The sequence below is a fragment of the Schistocerca nitens genome, chromosome 6, assembly GCF_023898315.1.
Source record: "Schistocerca nitens isolate TAMUIC-IGC-003100 chromosome 6, iqSchNite1.1, whole genome shotgun sequence".
Classification (NCBI taxonomy): Eukaryota; Metazoa; Arthropoda; class Insecta; order Orthoptera; family Acrididae; genus Schistocerca; species Schistocerca nitens.
In genome coordinates, this window is record NC_064619.1 from 578,084,987 (window position 1) to 578,111,913 (window position 26,927).

Consider the following 26,927-nt stretch of genomic DNA (forward strand, 5'->3'; position numbering starts at 1 on the left):
CTTTGTGCAATTTGCCGTGCAGTAATGCGACTGTCAATGTGTCACCCGCAACAGAAGACAGAACCAAACGGTATAAGAAACGAGAGCTACATAAGAGACCTCTGGAAACTCTGGAAAAGCTGTCACCAAATAAGAATAATGATAATAAGAGCACATGTACAGATGACAGTTTTTTTTTCAGACACAGATAAAGTTACTTTGATGAATACTATAGCGGCTTTAGAAAGAAGGAATGCTGTTCTTACAAACAAGTGTGTGCAACCTCAAGCTCTTAAGTAAATTCATTTCAATGCGATTAAATGAATAGTTTCCGATTTATTTGAGCCAAGGTTTCGAATTTCAAGTGTGTGTCAGTGTGGTTGTGATCTGATATTTTACCGATGTGTGAGGCATAAACTGCGAAAGAGTATAACTCATTAGTTTTAACTGTAATATTTTAGCAGCAGAAAAGCAGTTTAGACATCTCAATTCTGGTATAAACAAAATCTTCCGCCAAAAACTTTATGTAAACGTGCATGCCGTGTCGTCTGCTTGTGAGCGCTTGCTTCCATGCTGACGTCACTAGGCCAGCCAATGGCAGAGCAGAGCGCTTACTGCCCAACCTTATTATTTAGTAACCTTGATGTTAGCCATTATGCTACAGCATACTCCTCTGAATCTTTAGTTGTGCATTAGTAATCATAAAATCTCTTTGTCGCCTTACATAGTAGATGCTTTATCAACGACACTTAATGATAATGTGACATATTTGTGATATGCTACTTTGAATGCACTATTGCTTTGAAATGGCATACTGCACACACATATGTCACACACTACAAAGGAAATGAATAATCGAAATTCACACAGGGGTTGTTTACATGCACTCTCCAAAGTCTATAGTCGAAAGCCTGCTAGTGACATCACCACTGTAAAAAGTACTGTGAAGCCACATCAACACTGCCACTGAAAACATATTTCTGTTGGAAACATTATTCCCTACATTGTTTCGATCTGTTTACGGCTCTGTTTCTTGCCTCTGTTTCTGTCCAGACTGACAGCAAACATATCTCAGTGTATTCACATTGTTTGCAACACTATTTGTTGTATTGTTTTCATATTATGTGCCATGTTATGTTTAGAGATGAACTGTAATTTGTACCTGAAGGCTATAAGCATCTCTCAGTGTTTAGTAGTTTTACAGAATAAGGTTGTGTTTATCAAAGAATTTCGTAATTGGTGTAAAAAGTACAGTATTATTTTCATGAAGTGTTTTTATAGTAGTTGATAATGGTTGATAAAACTGGATTAGTTATATGAAATCAATTTGTAGACTGGCATACAGTCGTCTTTGGTGAGCAAAAACATACTGTAGAACAACTTGTGGGAAAAACTTCCTGCATATAGGTACTGAATATGGAAGACAGCTATAGTTTCTGTAATTTCACTTGGATATCATCTAACAGTTTTGAATTTCTGGCTAATATGGTATAACCATTTCTTTAAAAAAAGATAGAAATTTCAGGAAAGCAATTCATTCCAAAGCCTTAAGTATTACCGTATTTACTCGAATATAAGCCGCACTCGAATCTAAGCCGCACCTGAAAAATGAGACTCGAAATCAAGGAAAAAAAATTTCCCGAATCTAAGCCGCACCTGAAATTTGAGACTCAAAATTCAAGGGGAGAGAAGAGGTTTAGGCCGCACCTCCAAATCGAAACAAAGTTGGTCCATTGTAATACGAGACACAATTTAGGTCGAATGAATGACGATACAGCTACAGTAGTTTGGTTCGAGTCGTAAGCTTAGCAGTTAAGCTTTACCAGGTAGCCATTGCTATGCGTCAGGCGCTCCGTCCGTATTTATACGGGTACTCTCCCTTTTTCACGTGCTTCGTCTGGTTTGAATCGATTGCTTATTTTGCTTCGATCTGATAAGTGCCGTTTTCTTTGTTATAGGTGTTTACGTCACTCTAAGCTGAAAATGCATTACTGTACTGTGTCATGCATTGTTTGTCACATTCTGATAGTGCGTGTTTATGGACTGTCGCCGCTCGCGGCATGGCTTGCTTTTGTGCGCGCTAATGCCACTAACAATTTAAAAAAAAAAAAAAAAAAGAAAAAAGAGAGAGAGAGGAATCGTCTCATTAGCGAAACAATGGCAAGAGACTGCTATTTGTTGTTACTTACACTGCTGTTACTTTGATAATGATCAACAAGAACCAAATAATAGACTGCGTATGATAGGACATGTTCTGAACGAGAGTTTAGCGAAAATTTTTCTCCGTTTGAAAATCTTTGTGGCCGCTTCTTTAGTACATCAAATTCTGCACAGAAATTAGTCATCTTCGATTTGCCGTGCTTCATTTCTGACTGTATCACTTAATACGAATATAAACATGACACGATACATATATTCTTCCGCGTTTGCTGTTGTCTCACTCCAGTTTCGTAGTTTATTAGGTAGGCAAGATTTAAATGAGATAGCAGCAAACACAAAAGAAAACATGGCAAAATGTTTATATTCGTATTATTCTTATGGTGAAGAGAATACTGCATGTGATTCACAATTCATAAAAGTTCCTATTAGCAACCATCTCTTGTCATAGGTAGGAAAAATTTCAGAACGTAGAGTTGGCCATATTGACAAACATCCCAAACAGTCTTGCCAGTCGGATTTTCGTAGTACATTGAAATTCTGCTACATTCGAAGATGAACAATACGGAGTTTGTATTTACTTCGTTGGATAATGTATGAAAATGCAGTGGTCGAAACTCGGGGCGGAGAAAAAAAGCTCGTCTTCCACCTTTTTTTTAAAAAAAAAAAAAAAATATATTATTTACTGACGCAGAGGTTTTGGCGCCAGTATTTATCTTTGTGCCTACAAACCATGCCTGTGTAGCGCTACATATATCCGACGGCAGAAGTTAGTTGTGGCAGCACCTACCAACATTTTTCAGAACTCCCGCTTGCTTTGCACTCGATTCTAAGCCGCAGGCGGGTTTTTGGATTACAAAAACCGGAAAAAAAGTGCGGCTTAGATTCGAGTAAATACGGTAATTTCTCATTTCGAACCAAGCTGCCACAGATGAATTTATTTTCCTTCCTATGCAAGCCTTAAGTATTAATTTCTCATTTCGAACCAAGCTGCTACAGATGAATTTATTTTCTTTCCTACGCAATCTTTCTTGGTATTCTACCAGCAGCTCTAGCAGCAGTTTTCTGCAGTGCATCTTGTTTTACTGTTCTTGTACTGCTTGATTCTTATGTTCCACAAGCAGTCGTCAACGTGGTACGACGATAACAATTTCACAGTCTTCTGCCTCATCCACTGCACTTCCCCCCCCCCCCCCCCTGCCCCCCTCCTAGAGTATCTAACAACTGTATACAACAAATGACACAATATGCGACATATAAACATACACTTGCATCATAAAGCAGTGACATGTGGTAGCTGGCCTGAAACATTGATTCTTTTGATCTGTAAGGACACTTCTGTGGGCAGATGTTTCTGTGTTTTGAAAGATGTTTCCAAATGGTGTCCACATTAAGTAGTCGCAAACTTGTTTCAAGTTAAGTGTGTATTTGGCTTGAAGTATACTTGATCCAATAAGACTGCCATTGGCTACAGAAGAAAAATGCACCACTACATGATAGATTCTGGTGCCTTACACTGCACTTCAATTTTTGGTTTAATTCGTAATTTCCATCAATTTTTGCTTCTTCTGGTTGAACACAAAATAAGGATGTCTCAAAAATACATGTTTTGACATATAATTTGTGGTCATAGCATGTCGGCAAATAACTTGATTACCTTGTACCAAGGACCAGTTTCAATTTTTTGATGAGTTTTTTCTTGCTGTTGCACATCCGTGATTTTTTAAGAACTGACGAAATTCATTACCACAAACTATATACTTCGTATTTTGCATTTAATTTCCTTCACTTATACAGATTTTATACAATTTATTGCTGAAGATTATGATTTGTAATCGTATATACCAATTACATACGTTTTTGCTAATATTTTGGGGAGTTTAATGTTTTCCACAATTTTGCATTTTCCTAAATTTTGCAGTTTTGAAGTCTGGACTCCACAAAAATGTAAAGTAGGGGTTTCACCAGAGTGAAAAACTCGTACTAGCCCCTTTCCTTGATCTTCAACAGAACTTCTGCCCCCTTAATTTTTCGACGGGAAAAGGGTGCTCTTAAACCATTGTTTACAACTGAGGAACCTTGGAAGTTAGGAATCAGTGTAAATTATTTTAATCTGTGTTATGAGAAGGAAAGTTGCTACTCACCTTGTAATGAAGATGCTGAGTTGCAGATAGGCACAACTAAAAGACTAAAAGACTCTCACAAATAAAGCTTTTGGACAGCAGTTTTGTGTGTGTGTGTGTGTGTGTGTGTGTGTGTGTGTGTGTGTGTGTGTGTGTGTGTGTGTGTGTGTGTGTGTGTGTTTTAATCTTTTCTTCGCAAGATACTCAGTTGATTTTATTGGAGTTTGGGTTTTGCATGTTGCAATATTATTCCTGAACATGACATGCATTTCTTTTCTGCCTCACATGTCACAGAAGCTGTTCAAATGGCCTTGGACCCAGCCTTGCCATTCACCTATTACAAAGTGAAAATGAAGTATCTCATGGCAACAGGCTTTTATAAAATTTTCTTGGTCTCCTTGCCACTTACAGTAAAAACTTAAGCTTTCAGTAGTAATCTCCATCAGCTTCACCAGAAACAGCTGACTGATGTAGCTGCTTCCCACTGGGTTACAAGCAACTCAATGAATGTAGCCCCTTCCCTTTTTTTGAGGTTACACGTATCAAAATAGGTAGGGTACTTGGCAGAAAAGGCATAATACCTGTTTTCTTACTGAAAATGAGATAAGAGATGCTGCCAGTTCAATGACATATTGACTGGTCAATCCATACAATTCCTTAATGTAGTGTGGAACACACCGTGGCCCATTAAAAATTGTAATTTAGAAAAATCAGATGTTACTGAGTGTAGTCTCACAAATAAATATAACTCAAACAATGGAAAATCCAGGATGGAATGTAACAATACCAGAGAAGGAAAGTTGCCACTCACCATATAGCAGAGATGCTGAGTCACGATAGGCACAAGAAAAATATTCACACAGTTATAGCTTTTGGCCATGGAGGCCTTTGTCAGCAGTAGACACACATACACACACATGCGCGCGCGCACACACACACACACACACACACACACACACACACACACACACGTCTGCAGTCTCAGAGAACTGGAACCACACTGCCAGTGTGGTTTCAGTTCTCTGAGACTGCAGATGTGTGTGCAAGTTGCGTGTGTGTGTGTGTGTGTGTGTGCGTGTGCGTGTGCGTGTGCGTGCGCGCGTGCGAGGGTGCGCGCGCACACTCGCGCGGTTTTGTGTGTGTGTGTGTGTGTGTGTGTGTGTGTGTGTGTCTACTGCTGACAAAGGCCTTGATGGCCGAAAGCTATAATTGTGTGAATCTTTGTGTTGTGCCTATCATGACTCAGCATCTCCACTATATGGTGAGTAGCAACTTTGCTTCTCAAATAAATATAACTTATATTTAATAGAATGAAAATCAAGTTCGTGAATCAAGCTAGTGGGACTCCATCATCAAGGAGGCTACAGAGTTCAAAAGAGTGATAGTATGTTAATTGGGACTGTGGAAATGATCTTAATCATGCATGGTAGCCGGCTCTCAACATTAAAAGATGACGGAAAAATTTGCTGAATTATCACATTCCAGTGGAAGTCACAGTGCCACTAACATCCCAGATGTGGACTTTATCCCTGGCAACATGATATCATGTTGATGTAAGTTGTTCAATAACAGCCCAGTTATTTGCTATATAAAGCTCTCTCTACAGCAGTTATAATTATAGCAGGAAGGTTCTGGTAGAACGTAAATATTTTAGGATTTCGTGGGAAATCCTCTCTTGAGCTAGAAAACACACACACACACACACACACACACACACACACACACACACATGGATACACACACTTGTGCTCCTACATAGTTATGACTGAATGCACAATCCCAGGAGTGCAGTTCGGCAGGTGGACTAGGGAGAGGTTGGGGTTGTGTCAGGTGGGTTGGGTAGTGGAAGAAAAAGGTGGGAGACAGAAAGAGAACTTTGAGGTAGATAGCTATCTGTTTGGAGGGGGCAGCGAGTGTTTGCTGGCTAGGAATGTGAAAGGGAGGGGTGGCTTCTGCCAGCTGACTCCTCTACGTAAAAGCTCTGCCATAATGCTCCCATCTCAGAAGTCCAACATAACATTCAGTCCCTACACAAATCCATTTGCCTATCCCAGAATCTCTCCCTCCAAGTCCATCCTCCTCCTCACTCTGACACCCCACATATGCACCGTCTACATGCTCCCCAAAAGTATGTAAACCCAGCAATCCTGGATGCTCCATTGTAGCTATTATTGTGCTCATACTGAATTTCTGCTTTTCTTAGCAACATATCCAACCAGTTGGCAAAACCTAGCCTCTCACATCAAAGATACTGACCACTTCCTTCACTGACACTCTACCATTCCCACCCCTTTACCTCCTAGGTCCCTACTCATCACTGTTAATGTCACCTTCCTATACACCAACATCCCTCATGCCCATGGCCTTTCCGCTGTCGAATACTACCTTTCCCAATGTTTAGATTACAAACCCACTACCACTTTCCTCATACACCTCACCAACTGTATCATGATGCACAACTACTTCTTGTTTTGAGTAGAAGATATATAAACAAATGTGTGGCACAACCATGGGCACTCTCCTATCCAACATTTTCTTGGGCCATGTAGAGGGAGCCTTCCTAGCCTCCCAAACTCCCAAATACTGTGTCTGGTTGAGGTTCATTGTGATATCTTCATAATCTGGACTCAAAAGCAATACACCCTATCCTCATTCCTTCACAACCTCAGCACTTTCTCGCCCACCTGCTTCACATGGTCTTGCTTGTCCCAGCATTGGACATTGACCTCCACCTGTGATGTGTCCACTCATTTTGACAGCTGTCGTCCCCTCCGCACCAAAAAATCAATCACATACTGTTTGGGCAGCTGTGGACAATGTATCTGTAGTGACAAGAATTCCCTTGCCCAATATGCTGAAGATCTCACGAGGGCTTTCACAGACAGGCATTACCTGCCAAACCTAGTGTGCAGACAGATTTCCTGTGCCATATCCTCTCTCTCTCTCTCTCTCTCTCTCTCTCTCTCTCTCTCTCTCTCACACACACACACACACACACACACACACACACACACACACGCCAAGAATCATCTGCAAAAGAGTGCCCCTTTGTCACTGAGTATCGCTCTGGATTGGAACATCTGAACCATATCCTTCATCAGGGCTTTGATTATCTATAATTGTGTCCTGAAATGAGGGACATCCTACTAAAGATCCTTCTCACCTCTCCTGAATTAGTGCTCTGTCTCCCACCCAACTTGCACAACATCCCAGTCCATCGCTATGCACCTCACCCTGCTCACCCCTTGCCACAGAGATTGTATCCTTGTCACAGGATTATTCTAATCCATAAGAGGCCAGGCTATTAGTGAAACCAGCCATGTCATATACCAACTCAGCAGTCACAGCAGAGCTTTTTACGTTAGTATGATAATCGGTCAGTTGGCTGCCAAAATGAACAGCAATTGCCAAAATGTGTCCAAGAACAAAATAGACCACCCGGTGGCACATCATACAGCTGAACATAACATGCTCAATTTCAGTGGCTGCTCCACAACCATAAGTCATCTGGATCAATCCCTCAGCTACCTGCTTTTCTGAACTATGCAGATGGGAGCTATCCTTGCAACACATCCTTTGCTCCTGGAACCATCGTAGCCTCATTCTCTTTTAACCAACCGTCGCCAAGCCTTGCACCCAACAGTTTCCCCTTCCACTGTTTTATGCCTTGTATCCAACAGTTTCCCCTTCCACTATATAATCACCTCCTCCCAATTCATCACTCCCCATTACATTCATTGTGCACTATTCCTCATCAGCTCCAACACCTGTGCATCACATGCCTGGCCTGTGCATCTGCTGTCCCTCCTTCCCACAATTCTAACTAGCAAACCAGCTGCCTCCCCTCAAGCCGCCTGCTACCCACCCACAAACTGTCTTCTTGCTTCCCGCCTCTTTCTCCCTTTACCATATTACCTGACACAACCTCCACCCACACTAGTCCACATACCACACTGCACTCCTGGAATTGTGCATCCAGTAGATACTATGTAGGGGTACGTGTGTGTGTGAGTGTGAGTGTGTGTGTGTGTGTGTGTGTGTGTGTGTGTGTGTGTGTGTGTTCTCTCTCTAAAGCTAGCAAGTTTTCAGTCTTTTTTGTGCTGGTTGATAACCCTTCTGCTTTTAGTGAGTGGTCTCCTTTACTCCTAAAGGATTTTCATTTAGCAGCAATAATGTCAGTCAGTTATTCCTGATGAGAGCGGTGAAGGCAATCACTGAAAATGTGAGATTTTGCTCTAACTTGATGTAGCTAGAAGACTGAGATTTTTTTTACAGGATTTTGTGAAACTGAGCAAACTAGTTCATAGCTGTCAGGAACATCTGACTGTGATATTATAACATGGGATGTTCAGCAGTGTGCCATACCAGAGCTGCTGCTTTTGTGATATACTTAATGATTTGCCTTCAGTCCTAGTAGACAGGTGTATAGCTCTTTTTTCAGTTCACTGGCTGAATAATATAGCAAATTATATGCTGGAAAGAAACTCTTGCTTCACAACTAGTAGACTGATTATTAACTGTGCCAAAACAGAATGTATTCCATTTCTTAAGCACAGTTCTGTATTCACACTAAAATTTATCTTTTTTACCATTTTTGGGATTGAAGGTGGATAGCAAGCCTTCGGGGAAGGCACTTATTCAGGATGTCCTGTGGAAGGGGAACACACACATCTGCCTTAACAGTTAGAATGTTGTCCATCATCAGTACCAGTGATACATAGGAACTTTTCTGTTTCACATAATTTCATCCCTTGACATGACACGGGCTGGAGCAACTCAGCAGGCCTTTATTAGCAAGCCAAGGATTCGTCAAGTATTTGCTTATGAGGTTTTTTGCTGTGAACACAAGTTTAATGAACAGCAGCATCCAGTCAATGGAAACAAGACAGCCTTGATCTTCACATTGTGAGCACACTCTTAACTGCTGCCCAGAGCTTGTTTGTGACAAACCACAAGTTTTTGTGGCAGACACCTTCTGTTCCCTGCAAGAGTACTTACGATTGGTTTAATTCTCTTATGGGAATGAATTTTATTGAAATTAATGTAGCAAAGCAGTAGTGTTCACATATGAGTACATTAGGCTAAATTGTTGTTGTTACTTTAGGCTTATTTGTTTGTGTCAGTTGTAATGTATTGGAACACACAGAAGCTGTTTATGTAAAGAGGATTCTGGCTTGCACAAAAAAATTATAAGTGTACTCCTTCAGTCACTTTGATTTTAGTTCAATTTTAGACACCACTGCACTTTTCAATAGTCATACCATTATCTTCATGTAGATTAAGACTTTTTACAGCAAAACAGCATCTGGTTCAGATTCCATGTTAAACTGGATGACTGCTTTCCCCAGTTGGATAACTGGTGTGGGTTAGGGACACTCAAGTAGCCGTAGTGGCATCCAATAGAAATACTTGCACCAGGCCATTGAGCCACATGGAATTAATTAATATAGATCATGGAATTTACTTGTGACATGCATGTGTCTTATCTATTTGGCAGACAGCGATTTGGAAAGATGGTTACATATTGTCTTGCAGTCGTGAAGAAACAGTAATGCCAGTTTACAGAACTGGAAGGTTTTACAAACATTTCTGACTGTATGTAAAAGCCATATTTACTTCATAACTGTAGGACATAACTGGAAGACACACTTGCTGTACGTTTTCATAGTACACATCACTCTTCATACCAGCCCAGTTCTCATATGGTAGCAGCATACAGATCAGTGATACACAAAGGAAACAAAAACTCCACTAAGTGATGGAAAAACAACACAGAGAAATGGGAACCATTGCACAAACAGCTGCAGATGATGGATAACTCCCTTCACATATAGACAATTTATCCGATGAAGTGCGAAATAAAGGTGAAGAAAATAGAAAAATAATAATAAACCAAATAAAATGCCCACTGTAGGTATCCTGTATTTATGAAACATTTTTTGAGAAATTGCCTACACCTTTAAATATTACAGTATTGTAACAGCTTTTCCACTAACAATAAGTTATGCCACAGCTTACCCCACAGTATTAAGAGCAATGCTGAGATCTGCTCGAACCCAATATTGGTGTTCATATTAAATGTCTTGTTCCATATAAAGGACAACTGGACATAACTTTAATGTCCAGTTTAAAGGACACATCAAATACAAAGGACACAAATATGAAAACATAAACATTAACTTGCAAATACTGCATAAATTAAATATGACCATAAGATGAGCCTGTTTGAAGAGCTTGATATATCTGTACACAGCAAGAAGATTGGACCAAAATGGCTAAAGGAAAAAATTCAATCCATCTCAACCAACCTGTTTATAGTTTTCTCAAATATGTCTGCAAACTGTAAACAGTGTTTATGTTGTACACTTCTACTTGTAATTTGCAAAGGAATAATGCTTTTAATTATTTTGAGGTATATGATGCAGTAATATAAACCTGTCAAAATCTGAAAATCCATGTCACTGATTTTAATCACAGTTTCATTTTTGTTTTAAAACAGAAATAATTAAATCATTAATTCCATGCTACTGTATTGTTACTTAGAACTAAGAATTCCCAAATAGTAATATGTCTCACTGTCTTTGATGTATCTCTCACCAATGCTTAGAGCCTTTGTGATAGTTTTTATTTTTCAGTGTAACACTTGCAAAAATTAGAGTTCGAAATTTGTAGAGACAAACACGTGTGGTGCACTATAGATGTATACAGCAAGAAGTATTATTGCATATACACAGTAAATACAGCTTCTACATAGAAATGTCTACAACCCTTTTCAATAATGCAGATTATCACTTCACCAGTGCAAGATGAAACATAACCTTCCTTCCATAATACTGTTTGCCACGTAGATGGAATATGTGTATGCCACAAGTAGTTTTTTCAATTTCAAAACATCATAATCCACTTGATGAAGATGGCATGACCATTGAAATGCATCGTGACACTTGATATAAAAAGTACAAGCCTCTGAAATAGTAAATTGGTAATTTTTTGGATTAACTGTAGGGGGCTTCTGGCTTGTTCACCTGATCCAGCTAACCTGATTTTTGCTTCAGTGGTTTTCCCAAATTATTTCAGAAGAATCCGAGGCTGGTTCCCACTAATAGACCCATTATTAAGACTTGTAAAATGAAGTAAATTCTTATACTATATGTTTATTCTGTTTTATTTTTATTATGTGACTGAGCCCATTTAGGATTGTGGAAGGTACTTACCACTGTTAGTTAGCTTCCCTCTGTGTTCATATTTTTTCAAATTATTTAGAAAATGTTCTCAATGCTTTGGCTTTTGCATGGGTGCGCCTTTGCCACATATCTTACTTTCTTTAGTTCCATCTTCCCTTATACCTTGTAGTCTTTTATTTGCCTGCTATCTTCATCTGTCTTCCATATTTAATTTATTTGTTTATGTCAGTTAATTATCATTTATGCCCAGACTTTGAAATTCTCTCTCATCTATAACGCATTGGATATATTCATCCTTGTGTTCATAATTGTGGTGTTTTTCTGTCTTGAGTTATATCTTAAGGTACTGGGGAAAATTTTTAACTTTATTTTATCCAACATAAATAGTGTTTTTATGGAAGCCAGCAAGTGAGTCTGTGAACTAATAAAACACTACATGACATAATATATTTTCATGCATACCACTTACATCCTCTTTTTGTCACCCAGTACTCAATCATGTACATATGGTCCATCAAATATTGTTTACAGTCTTTCATGAAGTGGCTAGTTTTACACATTTTTGCACCATTTCCTGGTAAAGTTCTTTGACATGAAGTATGTTTCTTACCTGCAGAAGTGTGCCATATACTGTGGTTTGTCATATTTAAGAAGCCTTATCATGTGTTACAGCTTTACAGAAAAATTGTACTGTTATTGTAGAAAGAAACTTAAATCAGTAAATGTTTATTTTGTTGCAGCAAATAATGCTCAGCCTCCTTCTCCACAACCAGTTCAAATGTATGGTACACTAAAAGGGCTGGAGCAGAGTATGAACCCTCAACTGATAAAATATTCTCGTGAAACTGATGTATCCATATCATTGGCTAGAAAAGAAAATAGGCGTCGATTATTTAGTATTTATCCACACATATTGGTGAGGCTATTTAAATTTTCTTTGTATTTACGAGAGACCATTTGATAATTACTCATAAGCTTGAAATTGTTTAACAAAGACCTTTAGCTCACAAGTGTTACTGGTACATGCTTTTTCGGTGAACGTTTTAACATGTACTAATAACATAATATGTCTTTATTTCTAGGAGTCTGAGGCTTTAATAAAATTAACAGCCATTATTCTCAACATTTTGTTTATTGTTTATGGGATCTGTCTAAGACATGACATTCGTGCTAATATAGACAAGTAACCCATTTTCTGCAAATCCCGTATGAGGATATCCTCTGGGATCTATAACCATGTAAAAAACACAAAAATACTGTGTAAGTTATGTTGCTTGTGTACAATTACCCTATCTGGCTTTTTTTTCATTGCTTATAAATACCCTTAGCAACTGCCAGCTAACTTATTTGAAGTAGGCCTAAGGAATGTGATACCACTCTAATCCATTTTCATCTGTAACTTACTTAGAAGGTGAAAAATAATACTGTATAATGTTCATGTATTATGCTACAAATACAATCATTAAGTATGCATATAAAAAATACGTCTAAAATCGTAGGGTTGGACTCCTCACACCTTGGCAGTAGTCAGTTGTGGTTGTTGGTTTGCATTCTCTAAGCGCTCTGACACCACCAACAGTGTGGAATGCTATGTTTTGGATACCTTACAATGCTTTTCAACAAAGTAGGAAAAGACAGATTGCTACTTACCATAAGGAGCACACATTAAGTTGACATGCACAATTAAAAGACACTTACATAAAGCTTTTGGCCGCAGCATTCATCAACAAATGAGAAACACACACACCATTCATACAAACTAGCAAGCACACCTCGTGCACCTACAATCGCCAACTCAAGCACCTCGGCTGAAAGCTTTTAACTGTGCCTGGCTGCAAATTAATGTGTGCTCCTTATGGTAAGTAGCTATCTGTCTTTGCTACAGTGTTGATATTCCTACCTGGCATTTCCATCGTTTGATTTTACAGTGCTTTTCATAATTTTCAAATAATGTCTTTTAATATTGTAGTTAAAAAATCAGGCTTTTTTTAGTTTCATTTGTTTTGTGTATTCTGCGATCTAAAACTTACATTCAGTGAATATTTTTGGGGTGTTTGCATTCTCGGGAAAAGCGACAGTGGGCCCTGGGAAAAGGTAACAAGTAATATGCAGAAGGAGTAAACATTGGCTATCATATTTCATATTCCTGTTATCAGTTTGACCTGTTACTTGAAATAGTTGAGTTGGCAGTCAAGGGAAGATGTAGGCCAGACGCTATGGGAAAAGGTAAGTGTATAATATGAGGTCACAAACATTGTGAAACCTGGTGCTAACCTTAGCCAGGTGACACAGAACACAGGGGTTTTGTGCAGAGATTTGGATGACAAAGCTCAGGTACTTATAGTGGGAGGAGTGGGAAACAGTCTATTTGGCTACTTAGGTAGTCTTAAAGATGATCTGGAGGAAATAGGAGCAGCAACAGCTCACACTTGTATGGGTTTGTGGAGATTTTGCAGTGCCATGATCAGCCCTGAGTTAACACAGCTGTCAGCTGAGGAAACAAAGAGCTGAATGGATTGCTTTGAACCAAGTCATATATCTGTGTTGTACATGTTGCTACAGTTGGGGGATGGGGATATACAAATTATGGTCTGCACCTGAATAGAAGGGGGAAGGGCAGATTAGTGAAGCATTTTATGGAAAGTGTAAAGGGGCCAAAAGCACACAAGGCAGAATGTCTGTGACTACTCGAGTCAGAGTGTCACATTTTATACGTTATAGACAGACAGTCTCAAAAGAACATAGGGCAGACTGGGACCATAATATATGCAGCATATTCCAGAAAAATAAAGTTACAGTGGAACTTTGATTCTATGTCCTCCGATTTTACATTTTTCCCGATTCTATACAATAAATTCGTAGCCCTTGTGAAAAACCCATAATATCAATGCTAAAAATTCCTTGTTTTTAAGTTTGTTTCTAGCAAAGTTAACTCAATTCTATGTTCTTATTTGATGTCTCACTGGACTTTGCCCATTTTCTTCCTATTTGCATTTGATGTAACTGAACAAGTTATAAGTGATGGAGTTAAGAGAATATTTCTGGCCATTGTGTAGAGGGTAGATGTGAGAGAGGAAATGCTGGCATAATCTACAATTGGCATTGCCAAAACAACTTGCAATGTTTAGCTTCACTGCACAATGATAATTGGTTGAATACGCTTCACACTACTTTTCGCGGGAACTGACATAATCGTGACGTGGTGGCACTGTGCAGGCGATCAGGAATGAGGCTATCGATTTGTCAATCACTGTAGTGTCAATTTTATGTTAATGGATGTTTTAGTGACAGGAGCATCTCAGTTGTAGCAAGAATTCTTTGGGGATTATATTTGTGGTTGCACATCATGCGAAATATTTGAGACAAGGAAGAATATGAAATTTATTGCTCATCATTTCACTTGCTACAGTTTAAGGTGTTCTCTTATCTTCCTGTCTAATGTCACACTCAGAAATCAGCACCTATTAAGAAATAAACAATGAAGTACTTGTGACAAGGAACAATACGAATTTTATTGCTGGTTGTTTCACTCACATGAATGTAAGTAGTCTTCTTTAAGTTTTTTGTGTAACTGCATACTCGGAAATCACCACACATTCGGAAATAAACAGGCAGTATCTATTTCATCCTTCATTATTTAACCAGACAGAAATGTGTACAACATCAAATATTTCAGAACATATTGTATTATTATCATAATGAATGTGATAACAATGATAAGATGAAAAAATATTGGCATCTTGTAATCATTGATACTTTATTAATTGACAATTAATGATAAGTGTGATGTATTTTTGGTATGGTACTTTCAACCAGCGTTTCTTTCAGATGGCATACTGCACTCATATGTCAACCAGTATGAGGCAAATGAATAATCAAAGATCACACATGGATTGTTCGTAAGCGCTCACAAAAGTCAGTAGTCAAAAGCCCACTAGTGATATCACAACAGCAAAAAGTAATGTGAAGCAGCATCCACACTGCCACTGGAAACGTGTCTGTTGCAAACATTATTTCCTACAGTGTTTCACATCTGTTTCTGGTTTTGTTTCTTGTTTCTGTTTCTGTCCACACTGGCAGCAAACATATCTGTGTGTATTTTTATCGTCTGCAATGCTATTTGTTGCATTGTTTTTGGATTGTCTGCCGTGTCATGTCGAAGAGAAAACTGTAATATTTGCTGCTACATTACTAATACTCAAAGGGTCATGCAAACAAAATGAAAGATGTCGGTCGTTCATTCTTTTTTTATTTATTTATCTTGACTTATGACGTGAAGGCCATAAGCATCTCTCAGTGTTTAGTAGTTTTGTGGACTAAGGTTGTGTTTATCAAAGAATTTCGTAGTTGGTTTTAAAACTACAAAATTATTTGGATGGAGAGTTTCTATAGTAGTTGGTAATGTTTGATAAAATCAGGTTAGTTGTTGTAAGAAATTGATTTTTTTGGTTTGGATACAGTCTTCTTTGGTGAGCGAAAACATACTAAAGAACAACTGTTTCAAAAATCTTGATGTATATGGGAACTGAATATGGAAGACAGCTCTAGTTTCTGTAATTTCACTTGGATATCATATAACATTTTTGAGTTTCTGGCAAATATGGTATCATCGTTCCCTAAAAAAAAAAAATATAGAAATTTCAGGAAACCAATTACAATGAGTCGTGCTGTTAGTCTTAGTTTTTTGTCAATAGGAGAGTCATTCCAGAGCCTTTAGTATTTATTTCACATTTTGAAGCAAACTACGATGGACGACTTTGCTTTCTTTCTACGCAGTCTTTCATAGTATTCTATCCAATGTAGCAGCAGTTTCCTGCAGAACGTCTTGTTTTATAGCTGTTCTTGTACTGCTTAATTCATATATTCCACAAGCATCCATCAACCTGGTACAAGGATAACAACTTAACAGTCTGCTGTCTTGTCCACTGCATTTTTTTCCCCAGAAAAACTTAATAAGTGAGAGAAAACAGAACACCTAACGACTCTATACAACAGACCACACAATGTGACATGCAAACATACATGTGTGCTGTCCAATGGTGACATGCAGTAGCTGACCCGAAATATTGTTTCCTTTGATCAGTGGTGACACTGCTGTGGGTAGATGTTTCTGAGATTCAAAAGATGTTTCCAAAAGGTGTCCACATCAAGTAGCCGTAAACATATTTCAAGCTTAGTAGTGTGTACATGACTTGTAAGCCTACTCAACCCAATTAAACAGCCATTGGCTATAGAAGGAAAACACACCACCACGTGTCAGATTCTGACACCTTTCACCATACCTCTGTTTAATTCACTATTTGCTTCTCTTTTCTTTCTCTCTCTCTCTCTCTCTTCCTTTTTTTTTTTTTTTTGGGGGGGGGGGTGAGCACAAAGGAATGATGACTCAATTACGCATAGCATATTTCAAAGGATAATTTGTGGTCATAACATGTCAGAAAATAGCTCAATTACCTTGTACTCAGATACCAATTTCAATTTTTTGACACATTTTCACTTGCTTTTACACATCTATGATGTTTTAAGAACTGATGAAATTAATTTCTACAAATTATTATTTAAATATTGTATTGTACATTTAATTTCCTTTGCTTGTACAGGTGTTATACAATGTATTGGTGAGGATTACAATTTTTAATAATGTATGCCAATTACATATGTGTTTACTCTTACTTTGGGTGTTTTAATGTTTTATTCGACTCTGCATTTTCCTCAGTTTTGTGGTTCTTAAGTATGGATGTCATGAAAGTTTTAAAAAATGGGGGTTCACTGCAGTTGTTTCATCAGAAGTAAGGGGGCTGAAAATTTAGGTAGATGATCTGCTTGTGTGTAGAAAATTTATAAAATTCTGAAGTGATAGATGTTGTTTATCTCTCTGAATGTCATATAACCACAGGGATAGAGAAGCTAAATATCAGGGATGATAGATTGGCATCATTTTCGTATAGTGTTAGAATGCAAAAAAGAGGAGTTGTAACACGTGTGAAGTTGGACATAAGTGAAAAATATTGAAACAAGGAATTTTTGTTTGGATCAGAACCTAAAGCATGTGCTTATGAGTTGTTTCTGCAAAATACTTCTCCTGTAATTGTAACAGTCTACAGATCCCCTCCCCTTCAGCATTTTTTGAAGAGTCTGTATGCATGATTGAACTATGTGTCAGACAAGAAGAAATAGTTATTAATTTGTGGAGAAAGGCTTAAATAATTATTAGCAATCCCCTTACAGATGTGTTTTTGCAAAATATGTGAAAAAGTAATGTATTCAAGAGTAATTTCACATTTAAGCAAAAACAATTTACTTAGAATATCACAGTTAAAATTCCAGAAGGGTTGCTCGACTGAGACAGCTGTTTGTATGTTCACTCACCAACTATTACAAGCTTTAATTAATAAACTAAAACCAGTTGATGTTTCTTATTTGCTTTCCAAGGTGTTTGACTGCATAAATAATGTTGTTTGTTTTTCAGTCCAAAGATTGGTTTGATGCAGCTCTGCTCCTGTGCAAGCCTCTTCATCCCTGAATAACCATTGCAGTCTACATCCATTTGAACCTGCTTACTGTATTCAGGCATTGGTATCTCTCTACAATTTTTACCCCTCACGCTTCCATCCGAAACATAATTGACAATTCCTTAAGGCCTGAATTGTCTTCTGTCTGAAAATGCATTTTTATACAGCCATGCGTGGCCATAAATAAAAACCATACCTATCTCAGTGGGGGCCAATTGTACAATCTTGGGTTAAATCCAGGGATAGATAACTGAGGAAGAGGCTAACCAAGGGTTAAGTTGTAGCGCATGTTGTATGAGACCATTTTATTCATGGGTTAATTATTCCCGGAATAGCATTCCTGTCCTGTTATGTTGGCAACAACTTAAGAGCGCACTGGATATTTTCGCGTATGTCATTTTGTATTTAGTTTAGTCATCATCTGCAGAAATAGCATGTGTAACGTGAATGATAAGCATTCTCCAGATCACAAAATTAAATTTGTTTGAGGATATTTTGAGGCTGGTAGATACTGCAGTAGAGTTCAAGAGTGTTGTAGAAAACATGAAATCTTCCGCGGTTTCATTAATTGAAAACATTTGTGCGAAACATTTAATGAAGTTTGTAGGGTACTTGCATGTATAGCAGTATAACGATCTATTGTAAAATTAGTTAAAGGGTCAGGTATTTGTTGGTTGACTAGTAAGAGATCTTTCTGGATTTCTGAATAAAGTATGGGAAAAAATGCTATAGTTTCCATTCAGAAACAACTTCACACAGATCCACTGAGCTGCAACAACAGATGTACGATATTTTTTTCCCCCCAAGAAACAAGCATGTAAATATTATGTCTATGAAGGGCAGCAGAGGCTACAGATCCATAGTGCGCCATATATGAAACGTTGTATATAATGAAATTTATGACATGATAAAGTTGTCACGGGAAGGACATCATAGGCCAAGTAGGGACATAGTATAAAAGTGATTTGAAATGCGATCTGCTTTGTGAAATAGTTGGTCTTTTAAGAGTCTCCAAGTGTGACAATACAGACATCACTGAGATTGATTTGACTGACAATGCTGAGGGGTGTTACTGGCTAGTTTGCTGTTGTATTTGTGTGTTAGAATGACTAATTCATTACAGCAGCAAGGGGTTTCTACTGAAAGTACCTTTGCTGAATTTTTGAACATTGTGCATCCACTTTTACAGTTATTGGGAATATATAAATCTTGTTTCTATGAGTGATTATTAATAATTATATTGAGCATATAAATGGAGAATAAGATGCCAACATTTACAATAAACAACTGTAATCCTTATTATAATCGAATGGTTCAAATGGCCCTAAGCACTATGGGAATTAACATCTGAGGTCATCAGTCCCCTAGATTTAGAACTACTGAAACCTTACTAACCTAAGGACATTAAACACATCCATGCCCGAGGCAGGATTCGATCCTGTGACCATAGCAGCAGTGTGGTTCAGGACTGAAGCACCTAGAACCGCTTGGCCACAGTGGACGGCTCTTATAATCCTGGGGTAGAAATGTACCTATGGCACATATTCACATTGGAGGCTGTTATTATATCTCACCCTAAAAATTTGATGAACAATAACTATTTCATACATAATTTTGGCAATCGTCTTTGGCAGCTGTATGTAACGTGGGTGCGAAGAGGAAGTAACTGTAGACATGACACCTTTACTGTATTCTTGCTTTTCTACAGTCATCTCAGCTTAAAACTGTAAATTTTGTTTTCAGAATAAAAATACATGTTCTCAAATGTGAAAGAATTAGCAGAGTTGCATATGGTGCTGCTTCAAAAGTAGCATGACAAGAACCAGAGAAGGGAGGAAGAACTGTATTGGTTAGAAAAGAGCATAAGTTAAATTTTAGGATCAGAAAGTACAGCTTAAACAAATGATTTCAGAATGAAAGTATATTATTCCATGCAAATGTCTTTATTTTATTTTCAGTTAATTACATCAGAGAACAGAAATAGCCTAATTAACAAAACTGTGTATTGTGCCTATTGTCCAGTGTCTACGCATCCATTTAATAATCCTCCTGGCTGTCCCCTTGCCAGTACCAATGAAGTTCTCAATGGACAGAAAAAAAATCATCACAGGCAGAATAATTGAGTGTCAGTAGTAGCTGCTTTATTGGTGGAACAGAGTAATTTCTGAAAAAAAGAAAAAGAATGACATGAGACAGTTTGTTTGACAATTCAAGAGAAATGTAAAAAACATAACTTGCTAGCAAGTCCTTCCACTGTTGCGATTACGTAGATTCAATAACTAAAGATTACGTGTTAGCTGAATGGACGAGTACCTATGTTCTTGTGACACACAGGTAACAATTACTTTATGATAAATATGGATGAGGTTTTGTGGATAATACTAATAACCAAGAAACACAACAGCCATATACTTCTTTCTTAAAAAGACTGACTTTCCTGTTAATTTTACTGTGTTAAACTTAACTTGAGCAAGCACAAGTAATTTATATGTTTGTAGGAATAATTCTAGGTTGTGTACAACTTTTTTGCCCAGAAGCATTCAGTAAAAGATGTAAAGTTGTTGCCCCAATGGGAGATAAGCGTGAACAATGTTTTCTGCTGTAGATGTGGCTGAGTGAACTCTGGACATTAGTTACTATTTATTACGTTAAACTGTCATACTAAGCCATCAATTACAGAAAAATGGTGCTTCGCAGAAGTGCAACATACGATATTTCAGTTTTAGTTACCTTCAGCTAGCTACAATCTGAAATAAAGGAGGACACTGAAAATAACTTAATAGGAAAGATAAAAACATAGCTTTCCAGGCATTCCTTCCACTGTGCTAAAACTGTGTGGAGACATTAACTAGACTCCTTTTCTGCTCCTGTAATGTAAATGTGTAATCATTATTTTATCATAAATATGGATGGGCTTATGGGGATAATACTGATAATTAAGAAACACAGCAGCTATGTTCTGTAGCTGAGGAAGCATCACCGGTTTTTTAAATACTAACTTTCCTGTTAATCTTACTGTGTTAAACTTAGTGTGAGTAAACACAGATAGTCCACAGGCTTCAGTGAATAATGGTAGATGGGAGATAATGTTGCTCTGAAGCGTCAATGGGCATGTAATTGGAATATTTTCACTAAAAGGCGAAAGTTTTCCGACACTGCCATGGCGTTTACATAAAGGGTAATTCCTAATTGAAAACAGAGTGGAACAACATGTTCTACTATTGAAGTAATGTGGCTGAAAGAAATTAGAATACAACTGTTTCATTAAAAATGTTTTGCTGCATGAAAAATCAATGTTTTCGTCTAAAACTGAAACAGCTGTTAATACAAATAGTGCTCATAACTGGTGTGGTTCTTCGATTTGGTTAAGTTTATTAAGGCACTGTTAAATAAAATGAAACAGTCCTTTCCACTGCTGCAGAAATTTTAATACATGCCAGATAAATAAAACTATTTTGGCCAAGTCATCATTTTATTGTGCCTGATTTACATAAATAACACGACGGAATTCACAAAGTACTAAAATCAAATGCATAAAAAACACTATTATTTTAGAAAACAGAGAAATAGTCTCACCTGTCTGTCATATGCTCCCATTTCTCACAGACAAGATGCTAAAGACAAAGTATGGCTTCCTTTGATGAGCGAAATCTGGATATAAATTTGGAATCAGCGTCATCTCACTTTTTTCTTCTTCATCACGCTTGTGAACAGTTGAGACAAAATCTTGTCATTGATGTCTGCAACTGCATCTGTCATTAGTTCTGCCACTTGACAACTTATTTCCCAGTTAAGCTCGCTAACCGGCCAAAAATCATCGGTTATTTATCTTGAGTTTATTCTCCGGATAGGCATTATTTGGGGTTTGTACAGTGCATTTCTTGTGCTACTCTGGGAGTAGAGCTTAACTGGCTGCTAGCCGGAGATTGTACAGACGGCCCTAGGTAATTAATGTCTTGCAGTGGTTAAACAGAACACTTACCAGGTAAGCCACTGCTAGTGCTGCTGCTATTACTACTACTACCACCACTACTGCTACTGTTACTACTACTATTGCGAGAGGTAGCCATAAAGTTTTAATATCACTTCAAAAAAATAAAATTATGTAATCAATTTTTTGTTTTACAATTGAAATTGGAGGAAGGGGAAAGGAAAGGAAAGGATAGGAAAGGAGAGTGAAGGAACTAATGATATCAGCTGCAGTGGGACTTTATGCAGAGTCAGTGGCAATGAGTGAAAGTATGCTCTACACTGGGACTCAAACCCTGGATCTCCTACTTACCAGGCAATTGTGTTAACCACTGAGCTGCCCAGACAATGTTTATAGCAAATATGTGGACTATCTCAGTGCCCTCCCACAAAAAGCCACATATCTGCAGCCCCATTTGTGTCCTCCGTGGTCACTACTTTTAGATTCCGGCTGGAGGTAAAACGTAAATGAGCATCCATATTGCAGCCTGTGTGTTAATTGCCCATCGAGGTGAATCAGTTATGTGAACACATGGTATCTGTTCTTTTGGACATGTCCGAAAGAACAGACAGCCTGCAGAGTCCGCAGCTGTGATTCATATTTTGTAATTGAAGTTGGATGGGAGGGAAAGGAAAGGGCAGGGAACTAATGGTATCAGCTGCATCGAGAATTTATGCAGAATCAGCGGCAGTGAGTGAAAATGTGTGTCAGACTAGGACTGGAACCTGGGATCTCCTGCTTACTAGGCAGTTGTATTAACGATAGTGCCACCCGGACACAGTGTTTATTACAAATGCGCAGACTGTCTCAGTACGCTCCCCGGCTGACCCATTCTCCCACCTAGCACTACCTATCTGCAGTCCTTGTCCATGTCTACCCTGCTTACTAATTATAGAGTCCTGCAGGAGGTTGGATGTAAACGTATATCCGCGCTGAACCTTGTGGGTTAATTGCCCATCGAGGTGAATCAGTTATATGAACGAATGGTGTCTGTTCTCTCGGACATGTCTGAAAGAAGAGTCACCACACGTTCATATAATTTTTTGTGTGTTAGCAGATACATGTGTTCAGTACTGGTACACACTGAAATTCTCAAAGCATGTTGTTTGTGCACAGTGGTAACATTAGTAAAGCCATTAATAATGAATCAGAACAAAATGCTGCATCAGTTGAATTGAGTGTCATGCTGTAACTTGTTTTCAGCAAAAGCAGAAATATTCAACTGTGTTAGCCAAATCCAGATGACTTCTTTAGCTGTCTAATTTAGCCTGACACAGCTGCAATATTTCTGCGGCTACCAAGAATAAATTACCACGTGATACTCCTCTTTATCAGTGGGCAGTGCCATTTTGTTCTGATTCCGCTAACATCTTGCTCAGCCAGCTTCATTTGTTTGCCTGTGTATTAATAATACAAATTCTTTTATGTATCTATGTCTCTGATAACACTAACTTCAACATCGTGTTTACAGAGGCTTTAAAGTAATTTTAGTTACTATCTGCACTATTTCTTTTCGTATTTCACTTTAAATAAAAGCTTGTTCTTTTGTGCACGGTGGTAAAGCAATGAGTGCACAGTGAGTGGTGAAAACTATGAGATCCGTGTTTAGTGCCTCAGGTGACTGTCTCTGGCTTTCTGTGAAGTATTGCAAATTGCACTTCTTTTGTGCTCAGTAAGAATCCATCTGTGACAGTTCTCATGCAAAATATGAATGCCAGAACTTAACTCTTATGAATCTCGTACCACCAAGAGATGTAGAAACTACTACATTCATGTTGTACCTCACCCCACTTGTCTCGTCCCTTTGTCTCGGAGACATGCTCAGAACACAACTGGTCTGTGTTCCTACTTCTTAATATTATAGAACCAAACGTATAATTATTGTCAACTCTGTAACCTGATACTTATGTATGCCTGAGATTAAACTTATTGAAGCTAACAGATTACACTGTTCAACCATTTTTGAAGTGATACTTATTATGTAAATCTCAGTCATAAATGATTATCTTGATCATTTACTTTGCACAAGAAGGCTTCACACTGTGTAGTCTACTTCACTCAACCAAAGCTGGCATCTTATGTAACAACTTTTAGTAGTCTATCTGCCACAGATCTACTATCTATAAAAATTGCAGCCTGTCTAATGATGAGATCTTTGGATTTATCCTGTGATTTTTGTCCAAGATCTCCAGAATAGAACTTGGAAGTTATAAAAAAATTGATTTTCAGTGTAGGAGACTTAATGACTTTACTTTAGGTGAACCTAAATGCAGTTGTCATTAGGATGTATGAAACATGATGTTTTGATTTTGAACTGAAGAAAAGATTAAATACCATTCTATTTTATTTCATGACTTATACATTTTGATAAACCTGAACAGCACTTATTTTCATTCTTGAAGAGCAGAACTGTGTCCACCACATCATTATATCACTATAGCTGTGGAATGTATTTTACTTCAAATAATCTGTACTCTGATTTTGTTTGTTATTGAATCATTTTATGCTTTGTGGTGCTAGAACAAAGATTGCATAGTGCCATAGCTGCTGATCCTAATTCTATTAAAAATTCTATTCAGTTGAATGTATGTGTTCATCACTATCTCTTGGAACATTAGAAGGTGATGTGGTGTGTATTGATAATTATTATGTCATCAAGACCTTTTTATTTTTTAGTTGTTAGAGCAAGAAAATGGATTTATATATTGTAGTGCTTTACTGCAGTTTTGGCCAGTAGAAAGTTAGAGCAGTTATGAATTGGATTAATTTTTAATTCCTAATTTCAGTGCTGATCACCTTTTATTTCCAAATATACTTTTTACATCAGTGTAAGGAAAAGTTAGATTGCTCCTTATCATAAAGATGATACGTTAAGTTGCAGACAGGCACAATTAAAGACCATTACACATTTGCTTTTGGCCACAGCCTTTGCTATGAAAAGGCAAACACATACAGAAACACAAACACATTCATTCACACAAGCAAGCAGTCATCCCTGGCAGCTCAAACTAGTGTAATTTTCATGTTGACAGTTTCATATAATCTTGTGTTGCTGTTACTATGTTCATTGCAATTCCAAAGGTTGTCACGAAGAATTCTGAAATGACAGTTTTATTTTTCAGCATGTAAAGAACAATACTGATAATGCTGTTGAGCAAAATATCGAGCCATATAGAGAACAGTTTGGTCAACGTATTTTAGTTACTTGTGAAAATATAAGATTTCGGCTTCAAGCACCAATTGATGGAGAGAAGGAAGGCCTTTGCCAGGTAAGTTGAATGATAATTTTTATACTAAAATCAGTTGTCAGTAAAATGAAATACCTCATAGATGTTGCAGACTGTAATTCACATTCCATCAGGTTATGATTTTTTTTGTGTGTGTTTAACTTTATGCAAAATTAAATGAGCACAATGTGATTAATTTGGTTTACTCAAAGGTGACCATGGAAAGGGGATGTGGAGAATAATTTCCATATTTGTGGAAAACTACAGTGCATGGGTGGTTAACATAGCAAATAAAAATTCTGTTTGTTCATCTTATGCTGCATTTGCTACCATGAGAGTACACTGCAGTTTCCCTGGGTATTGCCCACATTCTCTTGTCAAGTCAAACAGCTCAATAACCAGCTGTCATAGAAATGCTGAACGACAAACCTCTTTTTTTGTTGTTAAGAATCAGTATCGATACGCCAAATTGTATTTAGTATTTTCATTTGCCTTCAAATGTACAATAGAACTTCAATTTTACATTCTCTGTTGTGTGTGTGTGTGTGTGTGTGTGTGTGTGTGTGTGTGTGCGCCATAAATTAGTAGCTCTTGTGAAAAACCCATAAGATCAATGCTAAAAATACCCCAATTTTACATTTCTTCTTAGGAAAGTTTACCTCAATTTTAGGTTCGTATTCAAAGTCTCACTTGACTTCATCCCATTTTCTTCCTTCATCCCATTTTCTTCCTATTGACATTTGATGTGACTGAACAAGTTATAACAGAACAGATAGTTCAGGTGTGAACAGATAGGGTGGTAGTGGAATTGAAGGATTATTTTAGGCTGTTGTGGAGAGGAAATGTTGGCATAATCCATGATAGGTGTTGCCAACAAAACTTGCAACATTTAGCATCACTGCGCAATTATGATATGACTATTGCTACGTTTCAGCATAATGGGAAAACAACAGTTAGTGCAAATTGTTCCGATTTCCGATGTACTGTATTCAGCAACAATTTTACAAAGTCTACAGAAATTCACTGAATTGACTTCTGATAAGCTTGTAATGGCAATTGGGGAAGTAAACTCATTTTTTTTTTTTTGCATCTGTTTCTCTCATCAAGGCTAAAATAACACTTTAACAGTAATGAGCCTATGAATTGCAGCTCATAAGAAAAGCATTAAACAATAACAGCAATGGTGACGAAGTACGTCATTAAGTAGATGTCTGCATTTATGCTTATGGTTTAACCACTTAGCTGCTGTGATGTTTTTGGTTTAATTCAACATGTTTATCCATTTTGCTTTTTTTGGGCGAGCACAAAGGATGATCTCTCAAAAGCATGTGTTTTGAATGTATAATTTGTAGTTGTAGCATGTCAGAAAACAGCTCGAATGTCTTGTACCCAGATACCAATTTCAATTTTTGTATCAGTGTTTACTTGCTGTTACACTTCTGTGATTTTTTTTTAAAGAAGTGTTGAAATTCATTACCACAAATTATTGCATGAACTTTGTATTGCACATTTAATTTCCTTCAGTTAGACAAATTTCATGCAAAGTATTGGAGAGGATTGTGATTTTTAGTTATATATGCCAATTACATGTGGTTTTGCTCGTATTTTGGAGGGTTTTAACATTTTCCTCAATTCTGTATTTTCCTTGATTTTTGTGTTTTTTGAGTCTGGACAGCACGAAAATGTAAAATAGGGGTTTAACGGTAATTACGTAAAGAATTATATTATATCTTTTCTGCAGCAAGTAGTTTTTATGTTTCGGGATAATATCAAGT

The 26,927-nt window shown here is 37.6% G+C and overlaps 1 protein-coding gene across 1 annotated transcript in view; it reads left to right on the plus strand.

Moving 5' to 3' along the window:
- Positions 1-26,927, plus strand: part of LOC126262335 (dedicator of cytokinesis protein 9) — a 356,303-nt gene that overhangs the window by 71,930 nt on the left and 257,446 nt on the right. Inside the window, exons 8-9 of the mRNA XM_049958894.1 lie at positions 12,184-12,359; positions 25,048-25,194. Of these exons, the coding sequence (XP_049814851.1) occupies positions 12,184-12,359; positions 25,048-25,194 (323 nt within the window). The remainder of the gene's footprint in view (positions 1-12,183; positions 12,360-25,047; positions 25,195-26,927) is intronic.